Here is a 20,001-nt window from a genome sequence, read left to right on the forward strand (position 1 = left end):
GCCTTTTCTCAGTGTTTTTGGCAAAGCAGAAGTATAGATAAAAACATTCTCCTTTTCTTTCCTCTGTTTGTTTTAGAAGTGTGTGGGGGGGGAAGATGACGAGGGAGTGGCTGTTGGTTACCACCGGGAAGCACAAGCTCCCTGTGCGTTACCTCTACCTGGTGTGTTACAGTTTTCTAGTACCTGCCCTAAGAAAAATACAACTCTAAGAAAGGGTAATGTATAGTGTCTCGTCTCCTTTTTCAGGCCACATAATTATCTGTGATGACTGGAATCATGCTCAGTGAAACATCAACAATGATGATCTAGGGGTGGTCGAATTTGGGGTAACTTTTACATTCTTTTGTTCTATTTTGATTAAATTTGTGAATGAGTACAGTAGTTCCCCCTTATCTGTAGTTTGCTTTCTGCAATTTCAGTTACCACAGTCAACCAAGATTCAAAAATGTTACATAGGAAATTCCAGAAATAAACAATTCATAAATTTTAAACTGTGCACTGCTCTAGTAGCCTGATGAAATCTCATGCTGTCCCCATATCTGCTCCAACGTTAACTGTCCCTTTGTCCAGTGTCTCCGTACTGTGCACGCTCCAAGCCTGTTAGCCAATTAGTAACCATCTTGGTTATGAGATTGACTGCTCTGGTATGGCAGTGCTTGTGAGTTCAAGTCATCCTTATTTTATTTAATATTGCCCCAAAGCGCAAGAATAGTGATGCTGGCAATTCGGCTATGCCAAGTAGAAGCTGTAAATTGCTTCTTTTAAGTGAAAAGTTATGTGTGTATGGGAAGAAAACATAGTATATGTAGAGTTCGGTACTATCCATGGTTTCAGGCATCCAGTGAGGGTCTTGGAACATGTCCCCTGTGGGCTAGGGAGGACTACTGTATGCATCATTTTTTTTTTGAAAAACAAAAAGAATTATTTTTAAAAGGAAAATAAATTATTTCTATTTCCACTCCACCAAATGGGCAAAAAAAAAAGTATTAGTTTATAGCCAACAGTCAACCATAGTTAACAATTTTTCTTCTGATCATTAACACTATTTTCTCTGTTAAAACTTTTCCTTTTAAATCTAACTTTGATTTGTACTTAGTAGCCTGCAGTGACCTACAGCAAAATGAAGAATGCTAAAAAATAAGTGTTAGAATTATGGATAAGAAAATGATAGAAAACTGACAAAAAAAACTGTCATTTTCAAAAGCTACAACTACACAAAATGGAATTGTGAATATATTAAATTGTTTTGCTATCTAAATGCATAATTACAAACAATATAACCTTTCTTATGGCTCTTAAGAGTAAATTTAAAGTAAATGCCACCAACAAGTCTTTTAATGTTGCATTTGAATCAAGAAGATTTCATTATAAATTTGTGTAAAAGTTTATAAATAAGACCTCAGTTACATGAATATATCTGTGGCAAAGCACAGCAAGAAAATACACTTTCTCTGATACATGTAACTGACAAAAACTAGTATCTAGAATATATGAAGAATTCCTACATATCAATAAGAAAAACAGGCAAAGGCTTTGATGAGCATTTCAAAAAGAAAAAATCCCAATAACTAATAAACATATGGGAGGAACTCAATCTTATTAGTAATCACAGAAATGCCTACATGAAGCCATAGGTAGAAACCACCACCCAGCTTGACAAAAATTAGAGTGCTGGTGAGCACATGTCTTTCAGTAGACCAACCAGGGTGGCTCCCCTAGGCCTTTTTTGTACTCTTTTTGAGCACCACTGAAATTCAGTTGTAAAGCTTCTTCTGTCTTTAAAAATATCCCCAAGGGGCCAATGAAGAATGTTGATAAAGCAACCTCCTTTTAAGTGCAATTATTTTGAGTGTCTACCCCACCCCCTTCCACACACACACACACACACACACACACGCACGCACAAGGGCTGTGCCGACCTGGGCCTCCTGTACATTGCTGGTGAGAGTCTAAACTGGGACAAGCACTTGAGAAATTAAGTTTGCAGTATTTAGAGCCAGACTTTTATGATCCAGCAAATCCTGACCTGGTCGCCCTAGAGAAACTCATGTACCCTCGCAGCAGCACAGAAATGTTTAGCAGCATTGTTCAAAGTAGCCACACCCAAGAGCAACTCCATTCCATCAATAAATAGTTAATAAATAAATAATAATAAATAATAAATAAAATAATAAATAAATAAAATAAATAAATAAAATAAATAAATAAAATAAAATAAAAAATAAATAATAAATAAATCAATGAATAAGTTGTTGTACATCTTGAACATAAATTCAACACAATACTATATAGTAATGAGGATGAATGAACTGTAGCTACATCCAAAAACATGAATGAATTTCACAAACATAATGTTGAATAAAAGAGGCAAGACATAATAAAAGAGTACATTTGCTCTGATTCATTTGTGTAAAGTTCAGAAACAGGCAAAACTGAACTCTATTATTTGGGGATGCATACCCCCACATACAAAAGCAGCAAAACTATTAAAGGAAAGCCAGGACCTTATCGCAAAGATCAGAAAAGCAGTTGCCTTTGGAGGACAGGCGTGGCTGTGACTGGAAAGGTATAAGTGGGGGTTTCTGGGTGCTGGCAAGTTTCCATTGTATGATCTCAGTGGTCACCACACAAGTTTTCATTTTGCAATTATTTGTGATGTTGAATATTTGTGTTGTACACACTTTTCTGTCTGTTTGTGATATTACATGGCAATAAAAGAGAAAGAACCCAAACTATTCTCCTATGTCATAAAAGCAACGGAACTCATTGAGATTTTTACATAACATAAAATTATGGGTAAAGGATGAAGAAAAAATGCTTTCCAAAGGTAGGAAGGAAAGTTATCAGGAAATATTGCAGTGGCTAAAGATATTTACAATGCTGTTAAGGAGTTTGAGATGAACAGTGAATAAAACAGCTGTGTCAAACAGCCCAAGAGTGGCAGCAGCTTCCACTTAATGGTGTCTTAGGGCAGTGACATTTAAACAATAGGGCAGGTTTTCATCATGATTTTTATTCAGCACTAAGGATCAAATTGTGCTTTACCAAGATGTTCCCCGGTAGAGTGTAGGTTTAATTCACCTAGTCATGGAGACTTGAGTTGGCAGATGAAAAGTGATTTTAAAAAAATCTTTTGAAAGCAGTAAAGATTTTCTTGTGGAGTGCCACTTTACCACAGTTAAAGAAAACTGATGTGACAATTTGAGAAAGTTCAAATTGTGCACGTGTGACTAACTTGAGAAAAAGCACCTATGGAGGCTGGTTTTAAAAAGATGCATGTAGTTGATTTTGGAAGTTGGTTGGTGATTAATTTCAGTGCAATTGGCTCGAATGAAAATTTATCAAGCAAAATTCAATTCAAAACAAGTTTCCTTTTTTTCACAAACCTTCTGCATAGACCAAGGGGTAACAGGAAACATCATCCTTAGCTTCACTGATCAGTCAGTTCCCTTGGAGTTCAACAATCCATGGAGGAAAAGATGTCACCAAGCCATGTGTCAAGAGGATCACCACACCAAGAGGAAAGAGCTTGAGAAACTCCTCTTTCTTTAATGCAACCCCTTCTATCCTGAGCCCCCAGAACAGGTCACTTCCTAGTATTTGTTCACTGTATTTCAGAACAAAAAAATTCAGACCATAAAATGTGACTGGTAATATATGAACCATTCACATGCTTTATAAAAATATTAACTTACTTGGTTAATAGTGATATAATATTTAATTTGTTGTTCTTTTTCTGTCAATGAGAAAAATTAGCCTGCTTATCCTTTTGAGAAATACAAGATAATTTCTGGCAGCTCTAAATTGCACAGACTTTGCTGTTATACCAGCTGGTGGACAGTCAGAATGAGATGCACAAACACACATGGGAGGGGGGCATCCTCTAACCTCTAAATTGTAGCATAACATCAATAATCACTATGTTTTTCTTTTATTCCCAGTATTTCTCTGATAAATGCATTCAACATATTGATGTTATTTCAATAGCTAAGGAGGAGCTCCCTGACTGATAGCTAAATTTACAGAACCATATCTGGAAAACATCCCGGATCAAAGTTTTCTATTTTTTTCTTCTTTCTGTCTTTCTTTTCCTTCCTTTCTTCATTCCTTCCCTTCCTCCCTTCTCTTCTTTCCTCCCTCCATCTCTCCATTCTTCCCTCGCTCCCTCTCTTCTCTCCTTTCTTTAATACAAGACTAGAAAGAGAAAAGCTCAATTAAAAAACAAACAACTATAACTGTCAATATCCTGGCAGTGATATTGTAATAGTTTTGCAAGATGTTACTACTATTGGGAGAAACTGGGATTTTCCCCCTAAAGGTTACACGGGATCTCTTTGTATTATTTCTTTTATATATATGATAGCTTTTTGAAATATAATTCATATACTATACCATTTACTCAGTTAAAGTATAAATTTCATTGGTTTTTATATATTCAGAGTTGTGGAACCATCACTATAATAAATTATTGGAACATTTTCATCACCCTCCAAAGAAACCCCACACTCATGAACAGTCACTCCCCCAGCCTCCATTCCCCCAGCCTCCATTCCCCCACCCGAGGCAATCACTCATCTACTTTGTCTCTACAGATTTATCTATTCTGGACATTTTATATAAATGGAATCAGATAATACGTGGTCCTTATATGTCTGGCTTTTTTCATTTAACAGTGTTTTCAAGGGTCATCCATGTTGTAGCATGTGTCAGTACTTTATTTCTTTTTATTGTTAAATAATATTCCATTGTATGGCTTCACCACATTTTGTTTACCAAGTCATCAATTGATGGGCATTTGGGTTGTTTACACTCTTTGGCTATCATGAATAATGCTACTATGAACATTCATGTACAAGTTTGTGTGGACACATGCTTTTATTTCTGTATTATTTTTTACAATTGCATGTGACTCTACAATTATTTCAAAATAAAAAGATTAAGTAAAAAAAAAAAAAACAAGAAACAACTTGTGTTGAGTGGGGAAATCCTGGATGATTTCTCCCCTCTCTTTCATAGTCCTTGCTCTAATTTTACCATATTTTCTTTATAATAAAATTAAACATTTCATAGTAACAAGGGTTCCTTGAATGTTGTTGACTGGGCTAAGTACTTGCCTGCATCATCTCATTCAATCCTACACCATCCCTACAAAGCTAGGTTCTATCATAACCCCATTTCAGATGAGCCTCTGCTGCTTCTCTCTGTTAAAACATTGTTGGCAAATCAAACAAATAACCCAATTAAAAAGTGAGCAAAGTATTTGACTCGATATTTCTCCAAAGAAGATATACAGAGGCCAATAAACACATGAAAAGATGTTCAACATCACTAATCATTAGGAAAATGCAAATCAAAACCACAATGAGACACCACCTCATGCTCATTAGGATGGCTATTATAAAACAAAAACAAAAACAAACCCACCAAAACACAGCAAGTGTTGGTGAGGATGTCGTGCAACTGAAATCCTTGTGCACTGTTGATGGGAATGTACAATGGTGTAGCCACTGTGGAAAACAGTGTGGCAGTTCTTCAAAAAATTTAAACATAGAATTGCCAAATGATCTAGCAATCCCATTTCTGGGCATATACCCAAGAGAATTGGAAGCAGGGTCTCAAAAATATTTGTATACTCATATTCATAGCAGCACACAACTTCCAAAAGGTGGAAGCAACCTAAGTACCCATCGATGGATGAATTAATAAACAAAAATGGAATATTATTTGGCCTTAAAAAGGAAGGAAATTCTGACACATGCTACAACATGAATGGAACTGAAAGACATTATGCTAAATGAAATAAATCAGTCACACACAAAAAGACAAACACTATATGAATTCACTTCTGTGAGGTACCTAGAGTAGTCACATTTACAGTGACAGAAGCAGAATGATGGTTGACAGGGGCTGGGAAGATGGAGGAAAGGACAGTTGTTTGAAGAGTATACAGTCCCAGTTTTGCAAGTTGAAAAGAGTTTTGGAAGTTGGTTATACAATGTGAATGTCCATAACAGTACTGAACTGTACCCTGAAAATTGGTTAAGATGGTAAATTTTATGTTATGTGTATTTACCACACACAAAAAAACATTACTAGCGAAGCTGCTCAAATGATAAACTGTCACAAGATTTTACCCTCTTTCAAAAAGTTTAAATAAAAAGTAACATTCTGGAGAAAACAATTACCATATTTTGATGTGTATAATGCACATTTTTTTGCCCAAATTTGTGAGACAAAAATAAGCATGCTCATTATACATGGGTAGTACTAATTCCATATCTATATAAATGTTTTACGTTTTTTAATTTATGTTTATGAGTTAAAAGTGGAACTCTAGAAATCAATAATGATATCCGTTTGCAAAATAATACCCTGGAATATGATAATCGGTTTTGTTGAACTTACCACGAACTTGCAATGAAGTAGAGTTCTTGGCCTTCTATGATGTGTAAATACCATAAATTTGTTACCAGTACATAAAATTTCTTGTATTTGTATCTGTTCTTGTGTTTTGTTTATTTGTTACATAAAATTTCTTGTACCATAATATATTTTTTAAAAAATGCTAAAATTCCTTTATAATACCAAAAACAAGTGCCTAAATGTAAACAAACAAATATTTGAATTAAAATATTAAAATGAAAGATGTTTTCCCTGAAAGTTTGGGCCAAAAACGTGGGTGTGCATTATGCACGGGAGCACATTATACAGGGCAAAATACGGTACATATTTTCCAATGCCTCATTCTCCCCTCTTCTAAATCTTGGTTTCTCCCAGGCACCCCCTGGGTACATGCTAAATAAAAGTGCTAAAAATCAGTCTGAACACTTAGCATGTGGCACGTTGGAAGCCCATGAACAGGAAAGGGTGAGAAACAGGCAGGAGAATTTAATGTATCTAGAATTGGAAGCAAAGAGGTTTTCTCAATCCCAGAAAGGACGAATGTGCTTGAGCTCCAGGTGACAATTTCAGCGCAGGCTTCAGCTACTCATGACAGAACTATGCTGTGCGCAGGTCTATTCAGCCTTGTGACCCTCCCCCCGCCCCTGCTACCTTGCTCTTGCTTTAACACCACCAGCTCACACCCTCATCAGTGTCTTTGGCATGGACGAGTTGGGTTGGCAAGTGGCACCTGTGTGTGCCACCATCTTGCAGCTGGTAAAGAGCTTACCATTCTACTCACTAGTAGCTAGTAGCCCTCAAGAAAATTTTAAGAAGGCACAGGAGGACTATCATAATCTCTTCCTCCTCAAAGTCAAAGTGAGAACTCCCAGACCAGCAGATCTCATCTCTTATCTCTCGGGTGTCAATAGCACATAATTTGATGTTTTAATCATGGCTTCACAGCTGAACATGAGGAGGTTGGCACAAAACTCCAAACCATCACTTCATATGCAGGGCTACACTTTTAGAGCCAACGAGTACACCCAGTTAAGCTCCCTCTATTTGTCCCTTCATGACAGATAAGCAATTCCTTTGTTGGAAAATATCCATAGGAAGGTCTAACTGGAGTATTTGTACTTTAAATTTATGATTAAAAGTGGGGGAAATCCATTGAAATATAGCTTCCAGAGCCTATAGTCAAATACTGTAAAATGAAAATAATAAAAAACAGTGCACAGAGCTAGATTCTGTAGGAAACATCAGCTACACAATCTCGTTTTTCCGTTCAGCAACTGATGAGAATTTTGTTTGTCCATTTTAATGATGAGGAAACTGAGGATAGGGACCTTAAATTAACTTGTAGATAGCTTAGCAAGCGAGTCCAGGTCTCTGGGATGCCAGAGCAGCTGGCTTTTTCACGCCTTGAAAGATGTGGGGCAAGTTGTTTCTCTGGTTCTCAGTGTCCTCATTTCTCAGATGACGTTAATTCTCACAGTGATATTACAGCGAGTACATGAGATAATCGATGAAAATGTATGTAGAGGGTGCACCTTCTATAGAAGGGGGCCTGTGGACACAGTATAGCTGGGGCATTGTTTTCTCTCCTCCTCCCATTCTTCTTCCTCCCCCTCCATATTTTGTCATCTCCTCCCCACTCAAAGTTATGGTAAATACAGAAAGGAAAGTGCACTCAGGTGGACTCAGAGACCTGGAGGACAATTAAATGTAATCATGAACATGTATTTTCCTGCCAATACTCTCAAATAAAGAGACAAGGCTGCAAAGAGGAGGCCAAGGAGAGAAGGCAGAGCCCCTGGTTACCAAAGTGAGCCAGTGGGGCTGGAGGAGACATGGTCAGGGGAGTGTGGGAGGAGGACAAGGATGGTTGCAGCTTTTTAAAGAAGTTACAGCTTCCAAGAGGGAAGAGAATTCAAAATGAGCAGATAATGCTGAAACCATTTGGGGGAAGTTCTTTTGGAGCACAGGATATTTACATAATCATAAAGAACGTCCCCATAGATTATTATTTAATTACAAAAGGGAATTAAAAAGTAACATTTAAAATGGAGAAATCTGGTGGACCTCCTAAAAATCAAAAAGAAATCACCAACTAATATTCTGTGCCTACTGATGGATGCACTGAGGATACAGCATCGCTTAGTACTATCTATGCACAGAGATATAACCTGAGGCAAAACACAGTAAACATCAAAACAAACAAACAAACAAAAAAACCATGAGTGGCATTCTACAAAACAACTGACCTGTATTATACAAAATGTCAGTATCATAAAGATGAAGATGGGCTAAGGGATTGTTTCAGACTAAAGGAGACTGAAAATATGTCAACTAAATGCAAATATATGATTCTAGAGAGCTATAAGGACATTGTTGGGATAATTCGGGCAATTTGAATATAGACTTTATATTACATAATAGTATGTATCAATGTTAAATTTCTTTAATGTCATCACTATTGTGTAAGGTAATGGCCCTGCTCTGAGGAGACACATGCTTACGTATTTAGGGGGCATCACGTCTCCAACTTACTCTCAAGTGGTTCAACAACAACAATAAAATATGTATGTGTATGTGTATGTGTAAAAAAGATAAAGCAAATATTGCAAAATATTAACTGGTGAATCTAGATGAAGGGTATACAATGTTTATTATACTATTATTCCTGCCCCTATTTTGTGGATTTGAAAAACATGTATTAAGAAATAAATACAAATACCTCAGGGGGAAAAAAAGAAGGCAGCATTTTTTTTTAAATGAGCAGCTAATAGCTTGATGTTTCCTCAAAAAGTTAAATGTTGACTCACCATATGACCCAGGAATTTCACTCCTAAAAGAATGTATATACTCAGGAGAAATGAAAACATTTATCCACACAATAATTCATACATGAATGTTCATAGCGGTATTAATCATAACAGTCAAACGGTGGAAACAACCCAAACGTCCATCAACAGATAAATGGGTAAACAAACTGTGGTGTATCCATACAATGGAGTATTATTCAGAACTTAAATCAGAATGGAATTCTGAGACATGGTACGGCATGGATGAACCTTGAAGACATAATGCTAAGTGAAATAAGACAGTCACAAAAGGACAAATACTATACATTTGCACTTATATGAGGTACTTGGTCAAATTCATAGAGACGGAAAATAGAATGGTGGTTGCCAGGGACTGAGGGGGGAAGGCATGGGGAGTGACTGCTTAATGGATACAGTGTTTCTTTTTGGGGATGATAAAAACATTTTGGAATCAGATAGAGGTGGTAGTTGCACAACAATGTGAATGTAGCAAATGTCACTGAATTGTTCACCTTAAAATGACTGATTTTATTACATGCATTTTACCTCAAAAAAAAAGAGCAGCTAGAGAAGGGAGGAGGATAATATATGACTTAGGCAACAGAGCGTGAATGAAAAAAGACCACACCTAGAGCGAGGGAGCGCTCAGCCTATGAATCTGCTGTTTGGAATGGAAGCAGAATGCCTGATATGCACTGTAGACTGGTTCTGAAATATGCCAACCCAATGAAGAATGTGAGGTGTGTAATTATAATTTACCTGAATTCTGTAAATATGTTCACAGAGACTTACAGTGCAGCAAGAATTAATTACATGCTGGGTTGCTATCTGCCATATTTAAAAGACACTCCAGCTAAAGTAGAGTGACCTGGAAAAAATGGGCAAAGCTGGGATCCCAGGGGCCAAGATTTTAGAGGAAACCCTCACAAACCCTGGGATCAGGAAGTAAAATGACCGCGTGGTTGCAACAGGCCGGACGAGGCTTTAGTTTCTGCTCAGCTGGGGCTGGACAGTTTTCAAAAGCTGTCCACCCTTTCTTCTCTTCAGAAATCATGTTTGCTTTCACACATACAAAGCTGGCACAGAAAGAGTGATCCAGTAAGCTGTTTATGACGTAGCATGTTATCCTTTCCAGAAGTAACTGCATTTTCAGTTAGAACCATGAAGAAAACATGATGCTTTAGAAAAGGTGGGGGGGAGTGTCTTATATCACAAAAGAAACTCACATTCACTATAAAAACTTTAGAAAAGATAGACAGGCAAAAGAAATCCCCTGGAGAAAGCCATTGCCATGATTTTGCCAGCCTGGGAAGGCAGTACTTAATGGTAAGAAATGGTTCATTAATGACGGCACCTGGAGCATCTTTAGAAACTTTCTTGGTGAGAGATTGCAATAAATGTGAGGCTTCCTTACACCCACTACCAAAGATGGTAACTAAGAGCACCTTCCCCTGAGATAGAAGCAAATTTCCTGTACTTATAATGTGTGTCCAGAGACTCTGGTAATGAGAGAATCATGAAAGTGGAGACAGAACAGTTAAGATAAATACCCACTACCCTCTTCCTCAGAGACGTTCATTCTAAAAAAGAATTACTAAGTCACAAGGAAGAGGAAGAATCTAATGAAATTATTTTGTAGACCAGTTATTGGTGCCAGGTAGACAGAGAAAAACAAAAGAAGTGATGCTTCTGACACAATTAAGTATTTAGCTGAGAAAAGTGATAGCAATTGGCTTGAGCCCTTATGTTTCCTGTTGTCACCTCCACAGTGGACTCTGGCATCAAGGCCACACACTCACCCATCCAGACTTCCCCGAACTGTCCAGCACCAAGCTTCTTCACCAATTTAATGGATTCCCGTGGGATTTCCCAGGCATCTTTATCCCATGGCTTTTGTGGTTTGGGACTAATGCATGCCTTCTCCAATCTTCTGCACAAGCCATCTGACTGCTCTAATTTGAAAGAGGAAATAAAGGTTAAAAACATCATGCTTTGTATTTTACCAGTATCTATAGAGAAGTTTCGACTATTAGTGTTATTTCCAACTTGCGATAGTCATGAACCTAAAATGCTTATGGGGGTATCTTTTTTGTAATAATGACTTTTGAAACTCTTGAATGGAAGACCATTTAAAACATACTTGATTTTATTCATTAGTCTGGCTAATCTATTAAAACAAAACAAAAAAATATAACGAGCAGATAAACAAAGGCTGACAGGCTGTCACACTTAAAATGTAGTTTCATATTGCTGAGCCCACATAAGCTCATTAGGGCACAATAGCACAGGCTTGGTCATGTCACCAGGGGACCAGAACAGGGCCAGAGCATAACAAGCACTCAACACACATGCTGAACGAATAAGTGAATGGGGATGACAGAGAGGGAGGAGGATTCCACAAAATCTGGAGTACCTTGCTCTCTCCATATTTTGGGGCCTAAGCAAACCTATGGTGCGTGTTCCCTTCGAGCAGGTTGTAGAAATAAGCAGTAACAACAGCGACCCACTACAACAGACTTCAATCACACTGGGAATAAACCTAAAGGCTAGCCATGGGTTCAGTTTAATGGGGCTGGCAGAGTGGCACTGGTGACACAGGACCAATGACATGTCACTTCTAAATATTCTGGTGTTGTAAAAATATGCAGTATGTGAAAATAATATTCATTTTTCTCTTCATAATTCTGAAATACCAACTGTTAAACAGCAGGGACGAGGTACGAAGGACTGCAATAATTATTCACGAAGATCAAATCTGACTTTGAATGTATATGTAATTATAGATGAATTTAGAATCAATTATAAAATATGATCCTTCAACTTTATCCCAAAGAAATATGAATAAAAATATAAATAAAAAATTTTAATATAAACAAGTTTGACACCATATATTTACCATAATAAACATATTTTGTCTGGTCCGACCTTTAGTTTTTACTTACTTTGGTAATGCTTAATCATGTCGCTGATACAAGGAAAAGTGATTCTTGGAGAGATGTAATAACCTCCATTGTCCAGACTTCTAATTTTGTAGTGCTTAATAACATCACCATGCACTGGGTCATAATCTCTGACAGACAGAGAGTAGCTTCCTGTTGGGGAAAAAGTACACGGAAAGGTTATACCTATATCTTATAAGTAAGATCTACATTATACAATACCATAGTACACATGTTGCCATAAAATACATAAATTAAGTATGTACATATATAATTTTCCAAGTCCTAAAGAAAGTCTACATGGTAAGAGGCTAGCATGTTTGCTATGAAGTTAACGAGAGTGCCATTTTCCTTCTTTATGATAGTTTTTTAAATCTCGCTGAATTGAAAAGTTATTTTGATTTCCTTTCCCTTAAAATTTCAAGATTTACTCTAAATAATAATGTAAGAGACTCAGCAAACATAAAGCATGGGGAGGAATGGTCATAATTATGTCTGTTTTCTATGTTACTTTTAGTAGCAAAACTAACAATTTGAGTTTGTTATCAAACTATATTTATATCAAACTATAAACTTTCATTACCAGAACACAGCATATCCTTTTTTTAAAAGAATTCCAGAATAGTTTCTAAGAATGATTTCCTAAATTGCATTTTATAAGAAGCCTTAAGCCACTTCTTACCTTTCAATGTTTCACTTTCTCTGATGAGAAAAGCTCCAGGGCTGTTCCCTGGGGCCAAAAGCTGCCTTTCTGCATCTTTCCTGGTTATATCCTTGAAAAACCACCTGAGAAGATATTTTAACAGTTCATGGGTGTTATGCTCCAGGGAAAGAAAAAGATAACAAATAAATAAGAAATCCAATGCAGCAAACAAAACCATGAAAGATAACATGTAAGAACTCACTCTTCTGTTTCCAAGGTGTTGACTTTGGCTACGTAGTTGCTGGGGATGAAACCTTCTCTCTTTGTTGAAAGGGATTTAGCTTTCCACCACTCTCCATGCCTGGAATAGAAACACACATCAAAGGTGTGTGTGGTCCAATGACTCAAGAACTACAACAGCAATTATCTAAAGGTTTTGTTTTGGGGAGTGAGAGAGGGTGGGGAAGATCCCTGGAACATCAGAATCCAGTGAGAAAATTCACTCCTCTTGCTGAAATAGAAATACGTTCAGAGACTGAAGCAGAAAAAAGGAAAGAAGGAAGGAAGGAAGGAAGGAAGGAAGGAAGGAAGGAAGGAAGGAAGGAAGGAAGGAAGGAAGGAAGGAAGGAGGAGAGAGAGAGAGAGAGAGAGAAAGAGAGAGAGAGAGAGAGAAAGAGAGAAAGAAAGAAAGAAAGAAAGAAAGAAAGAAAGAAAGAAAGAAAGAAAGAAAGAAAGAAAGAAAGAAAGAAAAGAAAGAAAGGAAAACAGCCTCACAACTTGTGAGTCACTGTGCTCAACTCTGCACAAACAAGAGTTGGTGACAATGGTTCCCATCCTGCAGAAGCAAAAAGTTTGTAATCCCCCCCCCAGGATATCTAAAAAATGACTTAAGATTCTTATAGGAATGGAAGTCAAGGGAATAATGAGCCATTGTTCCTATGCTATAAACTCCTTTGTTAAAACATGTAGTTTCCACAGATGGACACCATGGAAAAAAAATAGAAAACCATAAAATAATTCCTAGCAGGTAGCCCTCATCACTGTTGCCCTCAGCATGGAGCTGAGGAGGAGGCTGTGGCAGTGACAGAGAGGGGAATGGATGGGTCCCTAGGAGGCTCAATTATGTTCCCCTTCAAATTCCCACATGAAGACGGGATCCTTGTCTGCAAGAGAAGGAGAACTACAAGTGAAAGTAATCCGTGCCTCTATGTGCCTATACTATGTGTATCCGTATGCACACACGCATGGAATCCTCACATCAACCTATGATGAAGGCACTGTCATTCCCATTTCATAAGGGAAGAAACTAAGGTATTCAGTTGAAGTGACTTGTCAAGGTCACACAGCTATAAGTGGCAGGGCCAGGATTAGGCCCAAGTTCATGCTCAGCCTGTAAACATAAGTGCTCTCAACCACTTAACACCTTATAGTTAATAAGGAGTCTCCCTCCTCTAACCCTGCTTGGCAAGCCAGGGTGACAATGTATGCAAGATCAGTAGGAAAAGCAAGCTAGAATTAAGACACTTGGAGTTCCTTATTCTCAGTACTGTTCTCAACCCCTGTAGTCTGAACAGGGTCACAGGTCTGTGAGACAGCATGGACAGGGTCAAGGAAATGATGATGTCCAAATGTCTTCACAGAAGTACCACACTGCTGAGTAAGGACTTTTCCAAGATGACTGCTGCTTCAGCAGAGAGCCAAATCAATCCACTTGTAACCCATAAACCCAGTCTGAATTTGAGGAATATAGCTAAATAAAAATGGCATTAAAACAACATGCAAATTCCACACACACCCAAACTACTTAAAGTGGCACAGATGGATAAGAAAGAACTTGTTTTCTGTCTTCAAAGGGAAACCTTCTGGAGACTACTCACAGGTAAACTTCAGAGGAAAATTCCTTTGGCCCTATTCCTTCCACTCCTAGCCCTCCTGCAGCAAGGAGGCTGGGAGGCCTCGGGCCCACAAGAGGGGAATCTGGCTATGCTGTGCACGGGAAGCAAAACAGCAGGGACCTGGGGAAAGGACAGCAGGTGCAGAGTGCCTGGTACTTACTCCTCCAGGACTTTCATCTTCTCTCCTTTCCTGAAAGACAAGTCGTCTGGGTGGATGCCATCATAGGGGTACAAGGCTACCACAATGTCTCCTTGTTCATCTGGATCTGAAAAAGAAGGACGCAAATGAAGACCTTTAAGAACCCATCAGAAGAAACATTTTAACCTCATTGGTCACAAAGGATGAGATGATACACTGAAAAGAGGGGCGACTGAAATAATGGTATGTGTTCCTTCCTAGTGGTGCTCAGGGCCTACATGGTGTAGGGCGGGTACCATGCTGTGCACACTGTATGCAGTATTTATCGCAAATACAGACCTACAACTGTAATTAATTCCAACTCTATATTTAAGAAATGGTACACCCACGTTCATAGCAGCACTGTCCATAATAGCTAAAAGGAGGAAACAATCATGTGTCCAGTGACAAATGAAATGGATAAACAAAAGGTGGCCTATATACAATGGAATATTATTCAGCCTTAAAAAGGAAAATCTGACACTGGCTACAACATGGATGAACCTTGAAGATATTATGCTCAGTGAAATAAGACAGTCACAAAAGGACAAATACTGTATGATTCCACTTATATGGGACACCTAGAGTATCAAACTCATAGAGATAGAAAGTAGAATGGTGGTTGCCAGGGGCTGGGAGGAGGAGGGATCGGAGTTATTGTTTAATGGGTGTAGAGTTTTAGTTGGGGATGATGAAAAAGTTCTGGAGATGGATGGTGGTAATAGTTGTACAACAATGTGAATGTACTTAATGCCATTGAACCGTACACTTAAAATGGTTAAAATGATAAATTTTATGTTACGTGTATTTTTCTACAAAAATAAATAAATAAATAAATAAATAAATAAATAAATAAAGACACCCGGGACAACTACTTTTGCTAGTATCTCTAACAGTAAAGAAGAGAGAGGAACCACCATGCTGCTATGAAAACATACCTTTAGTTTGAAACCTCTGTCCTGGTAAAAGCTGAGACTCTGTAACCTAGGAGAGAATATTTGTTAGAAAAAATTTTTTGTTTAGCTTTTCTTACATTCCTGTTGTATGTTATATCATTTTTCTAACTGTAACAAATGAGGCTTATATTTGGTAATTTATTAAGCCAGAAAGAAGAGCAGTACAGAGAAAAAATTCTGTAAAACGACCTGCATGGCTCTTCCTTCTAAAAGTGATCATTTGCCTGTGGTGGCAGGAAAAGAACAGGGCTCTGGGCAGGGGCTGCTAGATGCTTACCCAGTCATCACTCTCCATCTTATTTGGTAATAGAGCCCCAATATTGTTTGGGAGGCAGTTTGCCCAGCAAAATGACTATGCTTCCAAATTCTCTACCATTCTAGGTAGATGGAGGGAAAGAGTGTATCTATAAACAAAATGGTTGTGTGGGGCCTTGGGGCTGGCTGGTCTTTTGCTTTGCCCTCCAGGTAGGTAAAGGCTGGAGTCTCAGCAACCATGGAAACTAGGTACCAGAGACAGCAAAGCAAAGACAGAAGTGATCTGGAGCCCCGGGGACCTTGTGGAACTGCCACCCCAGTCCAGAACTGCTGATCTCCATGTTTCCTAGACTTCAGGGCTCTGTCCCCTGCCCTGAGAACAAGTCCTAACCCATTCAGGCTTTTTATGGCTGACCCTTATTCCATCATGGGGACACAAGTCATTCCTTTTTATTTTAGTTGAAGGTGAATTATTAGGAAGGGTGGTCTGGTGATGCAAAAGGCCACCTCAATTACCTTTTAAATCTATTTTTTTTTTTTTCTGTCAGTGACAGTGAGGAGGATGTAAAAGACCTCTAGGACCCTTTTATGGAAGGTACTGTCAGAGACCTATACTCACAAACTATGTAACTTTTCTCTTTGATTAAAGTGATTTAAGGAAATGGGACCAAAACACTTTGTACTGAAATTTAAATTTCTGATGAAAGTTAGCCCATAAAAATCTCCAAATATGGGGGGAGGAGGGGTTACTATATTTTCCGATATCAGAAAAATCATGGATCTGTATTATCCTTCAATACTTACTTCAAGAATTTTATACTAATTTTTTTAATCATTTAGATTTGCATAATTAGAATGTATATCAATTTTAAATGACTTAGAGGAAATAATTAGAAGATGAAAAACTAATTAAATAATTTTGAAAGGTGATAATTTTCAAATATCAGAGTCTTTGGTTTACAAATGTTTTAATACATCTTTATAAGAACGAAACACATATATGCAACTCATCTAGCACCGCTCTTTTTCTTTAAAATGTCTTTTCCTTAGAGTGTTGTTAAATTTGCATCAGTTCAGCCCCACCCTCTCATCAGAGCTCCTCTTTAATCAATCCAGGCCATGCATTTTGGCACATCTGGCCAGAGCTGAGAATGTCCTCTATGGCCATGGAATAAGGCCAAACTAACTAGCTGGTGAAACAAGGGCATCTGTAACCACAGAAGGCACAAACTAAAATACAGGAATTGAAAGATTTCAAACATATTTACTACTTCTGCTTTCTAAATTAATTTTTAACGTCCTTTACTTTTAACAAGAGGAAAAATGGTGTGTACATTTGTACAATTTTCCTTTACTTTCTTGAATAAAGAGTATCTTCATTCATCATTAAAAAAAAAAAAAAGAGTTTTAAAAAATGTAAAATCTGGTATACGTGATCCCGAAAAAGCCAAGTCCTTTTTATGAGACCTTTGAAGTCTATAATAAGAAAACTATTTGTAACTCCAATTCCTTATATCATTTTATTTTCTACTAATCCTATTTATATAATATATAGTTCTACATCTATACCTATTTATATAATTTAAAAATATATATGTATTTATCACTAAATTATTAAAGCTGTTAATAATCTTATACATTTTGAGTTTCAATATAAAATTACAATATTAATTTATCTATCCAGAAACATCATGTACAATATATTCACTCTTCATCTCCACTTATTTGTAAGAAGGTCAATAATGACTTATCGAATTCAATGATGACATGAGACTTTGACATATGTTATACCTGTAGGATAATGGAGAACAGTGGGGGTAAGGGCTGGCTGAAGGGCTTGACAACAATAATATACTTCTAGAATGCCGAGGCATTTAAAAACATATCAAACAAGAGAAACTATAAAAACACTTAACAAAGGCATTTGGGCTAACTTGGAATAAGCTGCTTCCAGCTTAAGTGCTGAAGAATTCCATTAAAACCAAGCTACAGAATAATATACATATATATATATAGTGACAGAATTGATGGAAAAGATGTAATATCTGAGATAAAGTGCATTTAAGGTTGTAGTTATCCAAAGCTCTGTTCCTCTTTTCCATGAAATGTGATAGTAGTTCTTCCTGTGTCAAGTATTTTCAAATGCATCAAATAGCGCATCACTCATGTAACATTTCTGGTACAGATATTTGCCCAAGGTTAGCAGGTAGAATTAGATGTGTGTGTGTGTTGTGTTTTTTTTTTAATCTTTTAATTACAATAAGTCATGATAATTTCATTATCTGTACTGTTATTCATTAATTGAAGAATGACAAGATCGAATAAAGTATGATATGCCAAAGGTTGTATTGGCGCCTATTTTAGCTTCTGAATAGAATGCAGCATTTCTTTCTGCTTCCAGACCATTGCACTAATCTCACTATCTATTCTAAGTTCACACAAGCTCAGATAGACATGTATATCTTTATATATAAAGAGTGGGTATTCGCACCAGTGCTAGGAAAGATGACTTTCTCTACATATAAGAAAGTGATCAAAGGCCACTTAACTTTAAAATGCCCTGGTTATCCCTCAAATAGTCACAAGCTCTTTAACGGATTTAGTTACAAAGCACATAAAAAATTGAGGCCAAAGTAACTGATGTGATTTTTGCATGCACATGTTACAGATATGGTGTTTAAATTACGCAGCCATGCTTTCATCCTGCTGTGGGAATTCTCCCCTGAGACTATCTACTTACTGGCCTTTGCTGTTTATTGGACGTTGGATCTCTCACATAAATAGTTCGGTCAGTATTACGTACTGGTTGCGTCTTCAAATCTACTCCATCGTCATTCACATTGTCTTTCCTTTTTGATTTTATACATCCCATATTTCCTGTTGGAATATAAAAGCATTGACATTGTTTTACCATTCTAGAACTGGCTTCAAGCCACCGAAAGCTCTCCATTAATGAGGAATAAAAAAAAATATATCCTTTTATTTTTATCTTAGATAGTTTAACATACTCAAATGTGGATATTGCTCACAGACCAGTTTGCTTGTGTATTCATTTGTTCATTCATTCTTTCAACAACTATTTATTGAGCATCAACATTATGGCAGCAAGACATAATCCCTGCTCTAAAGATGCTCATATTCTTGTGGTAAAGATGTGTGAATAAAATTTACAGTACAGTGAAGAGTCAACGATAGAGGATACACTGGACCTAGGAAAAGACATCTAACTCAGGCAAGAGGAAAAGGCGGTGGTCAGGGGAAGCATCCTGAAGGAAATGCTCTGTGAGTCAAAATGGAAGTGATGTCAGCCAGGTGGCAAAGTCAGTAAAGGGATTCCAGGAAGAAGGAATTTCACATGGAAAGTACTCACCCTGTGATAACACAGTCCCTTTAGGGAACTAGTACAATCTCACCCCTTTAGGAACTATTTCAAGTTGATCCCTTCAGGGAACTAGTTCTGTAATGTAAAACCCTGTAGCCAAAGAGCAGGTAAGAAAGGCCAGGAATTGGACTTGGGTGCAAAGCTGAGCAGTTTGTTTGTTTGTCTCCCCACCCCCAAGATGAATGACACAATGTGCAAGGTGAAGTGATGGGGCTTAAGGCTTCAAAGGCAAACATGATTATGAACTAGAATGCATAGAACCTGGCTCCAACTGAATGTGGCTTGGGGCTTGGAGAAATGGTGGTGGTCCTCACCAAGACCGGAAATAAAAGAGGAGACACAGATATGGAAGAAAAGATGCTTGTAGGAACATCCAAATGATCAAATCCAGTAGGCTTCCCAGTAAGATACGTGAGTGTGGAAACGAGGAGAGATGGCAAAGCCAGAGGCACAAATGATGGCATCAGCAAGCCATGATTGTGCATACAACTTCAGAGGAAGAACAGTGGACAGAAGGGGTCTTGTGCTGGACCAGTGTAGAGGG

The 20,001-nt window shown here is 37.6% G+C and overlaps 1 protein-coding gene across 4 annotated transcripts in view; it reads right to left on the bottom strand.

The window, feature by feature from the left end:
- Window positions 1-20,001, bottom strand: part of LYN (LYN proto-oncogene, Src family tyrosine kinase) — a 116,710-nt gene that overhangs the window by 43,468 nt on the left and 53,241 nt on the right. For 2 of the 4 annotated variants that reach the window (XM_033125960.1, XM_033125962.1), the window contains 7 exons: window positions 18,879-18,952; window positions 15,803-15,848; window positions 14,847-14,952; window positions 13,054-13,152; window positions 12,831-12,934; window positions 12,152-12,301; window positions 11,009-11,161 (listed from right to left, as the gene is read on the bottom strand). In XM_033125960.1, the coding sequence (XP_032981851.1) occupies window positions 11,009-11,161; window positions 12,152-12,301; window positions 12,831-12,934; window positions 13,054-13,152; window positions 14,847-14,952; window positions 15,803-15,848; window positions 18,879-18,952 (732 nt within the window). Of the gene's footprint in view, window positions 1-11,008; window positions 11,162-12,151; window positions 12,302-12,830; window positions 12,935-13,053; window positions 13,153-14,846; window positions 14,953-15,802; window positions 15,849-18,815; window positions 18,953-20,001 lie in introns of all 4 variants that reach the window. The other 2 variants (XM_033125959.1, XM_033125961.1) reach the window with 1 other exon arrangement.

This window comes from Rhinolophus ferrumequinum, chromosome 14, assembly GCF_004115265.2.
Source record: "Rhinolophus ferrumequinum isolate MPI-CBG mRhiFer1 chromosome 14, mRhiFer1_v1.p, whole genome shotgun sequence".
Taxonomy (NCBI): Eukaryota; Metazoa; Chordata; class Mammalia; order Chiroptera; family Rhinolophidae; genus Rhinolophus; species Rhinolophus ferrumequinum.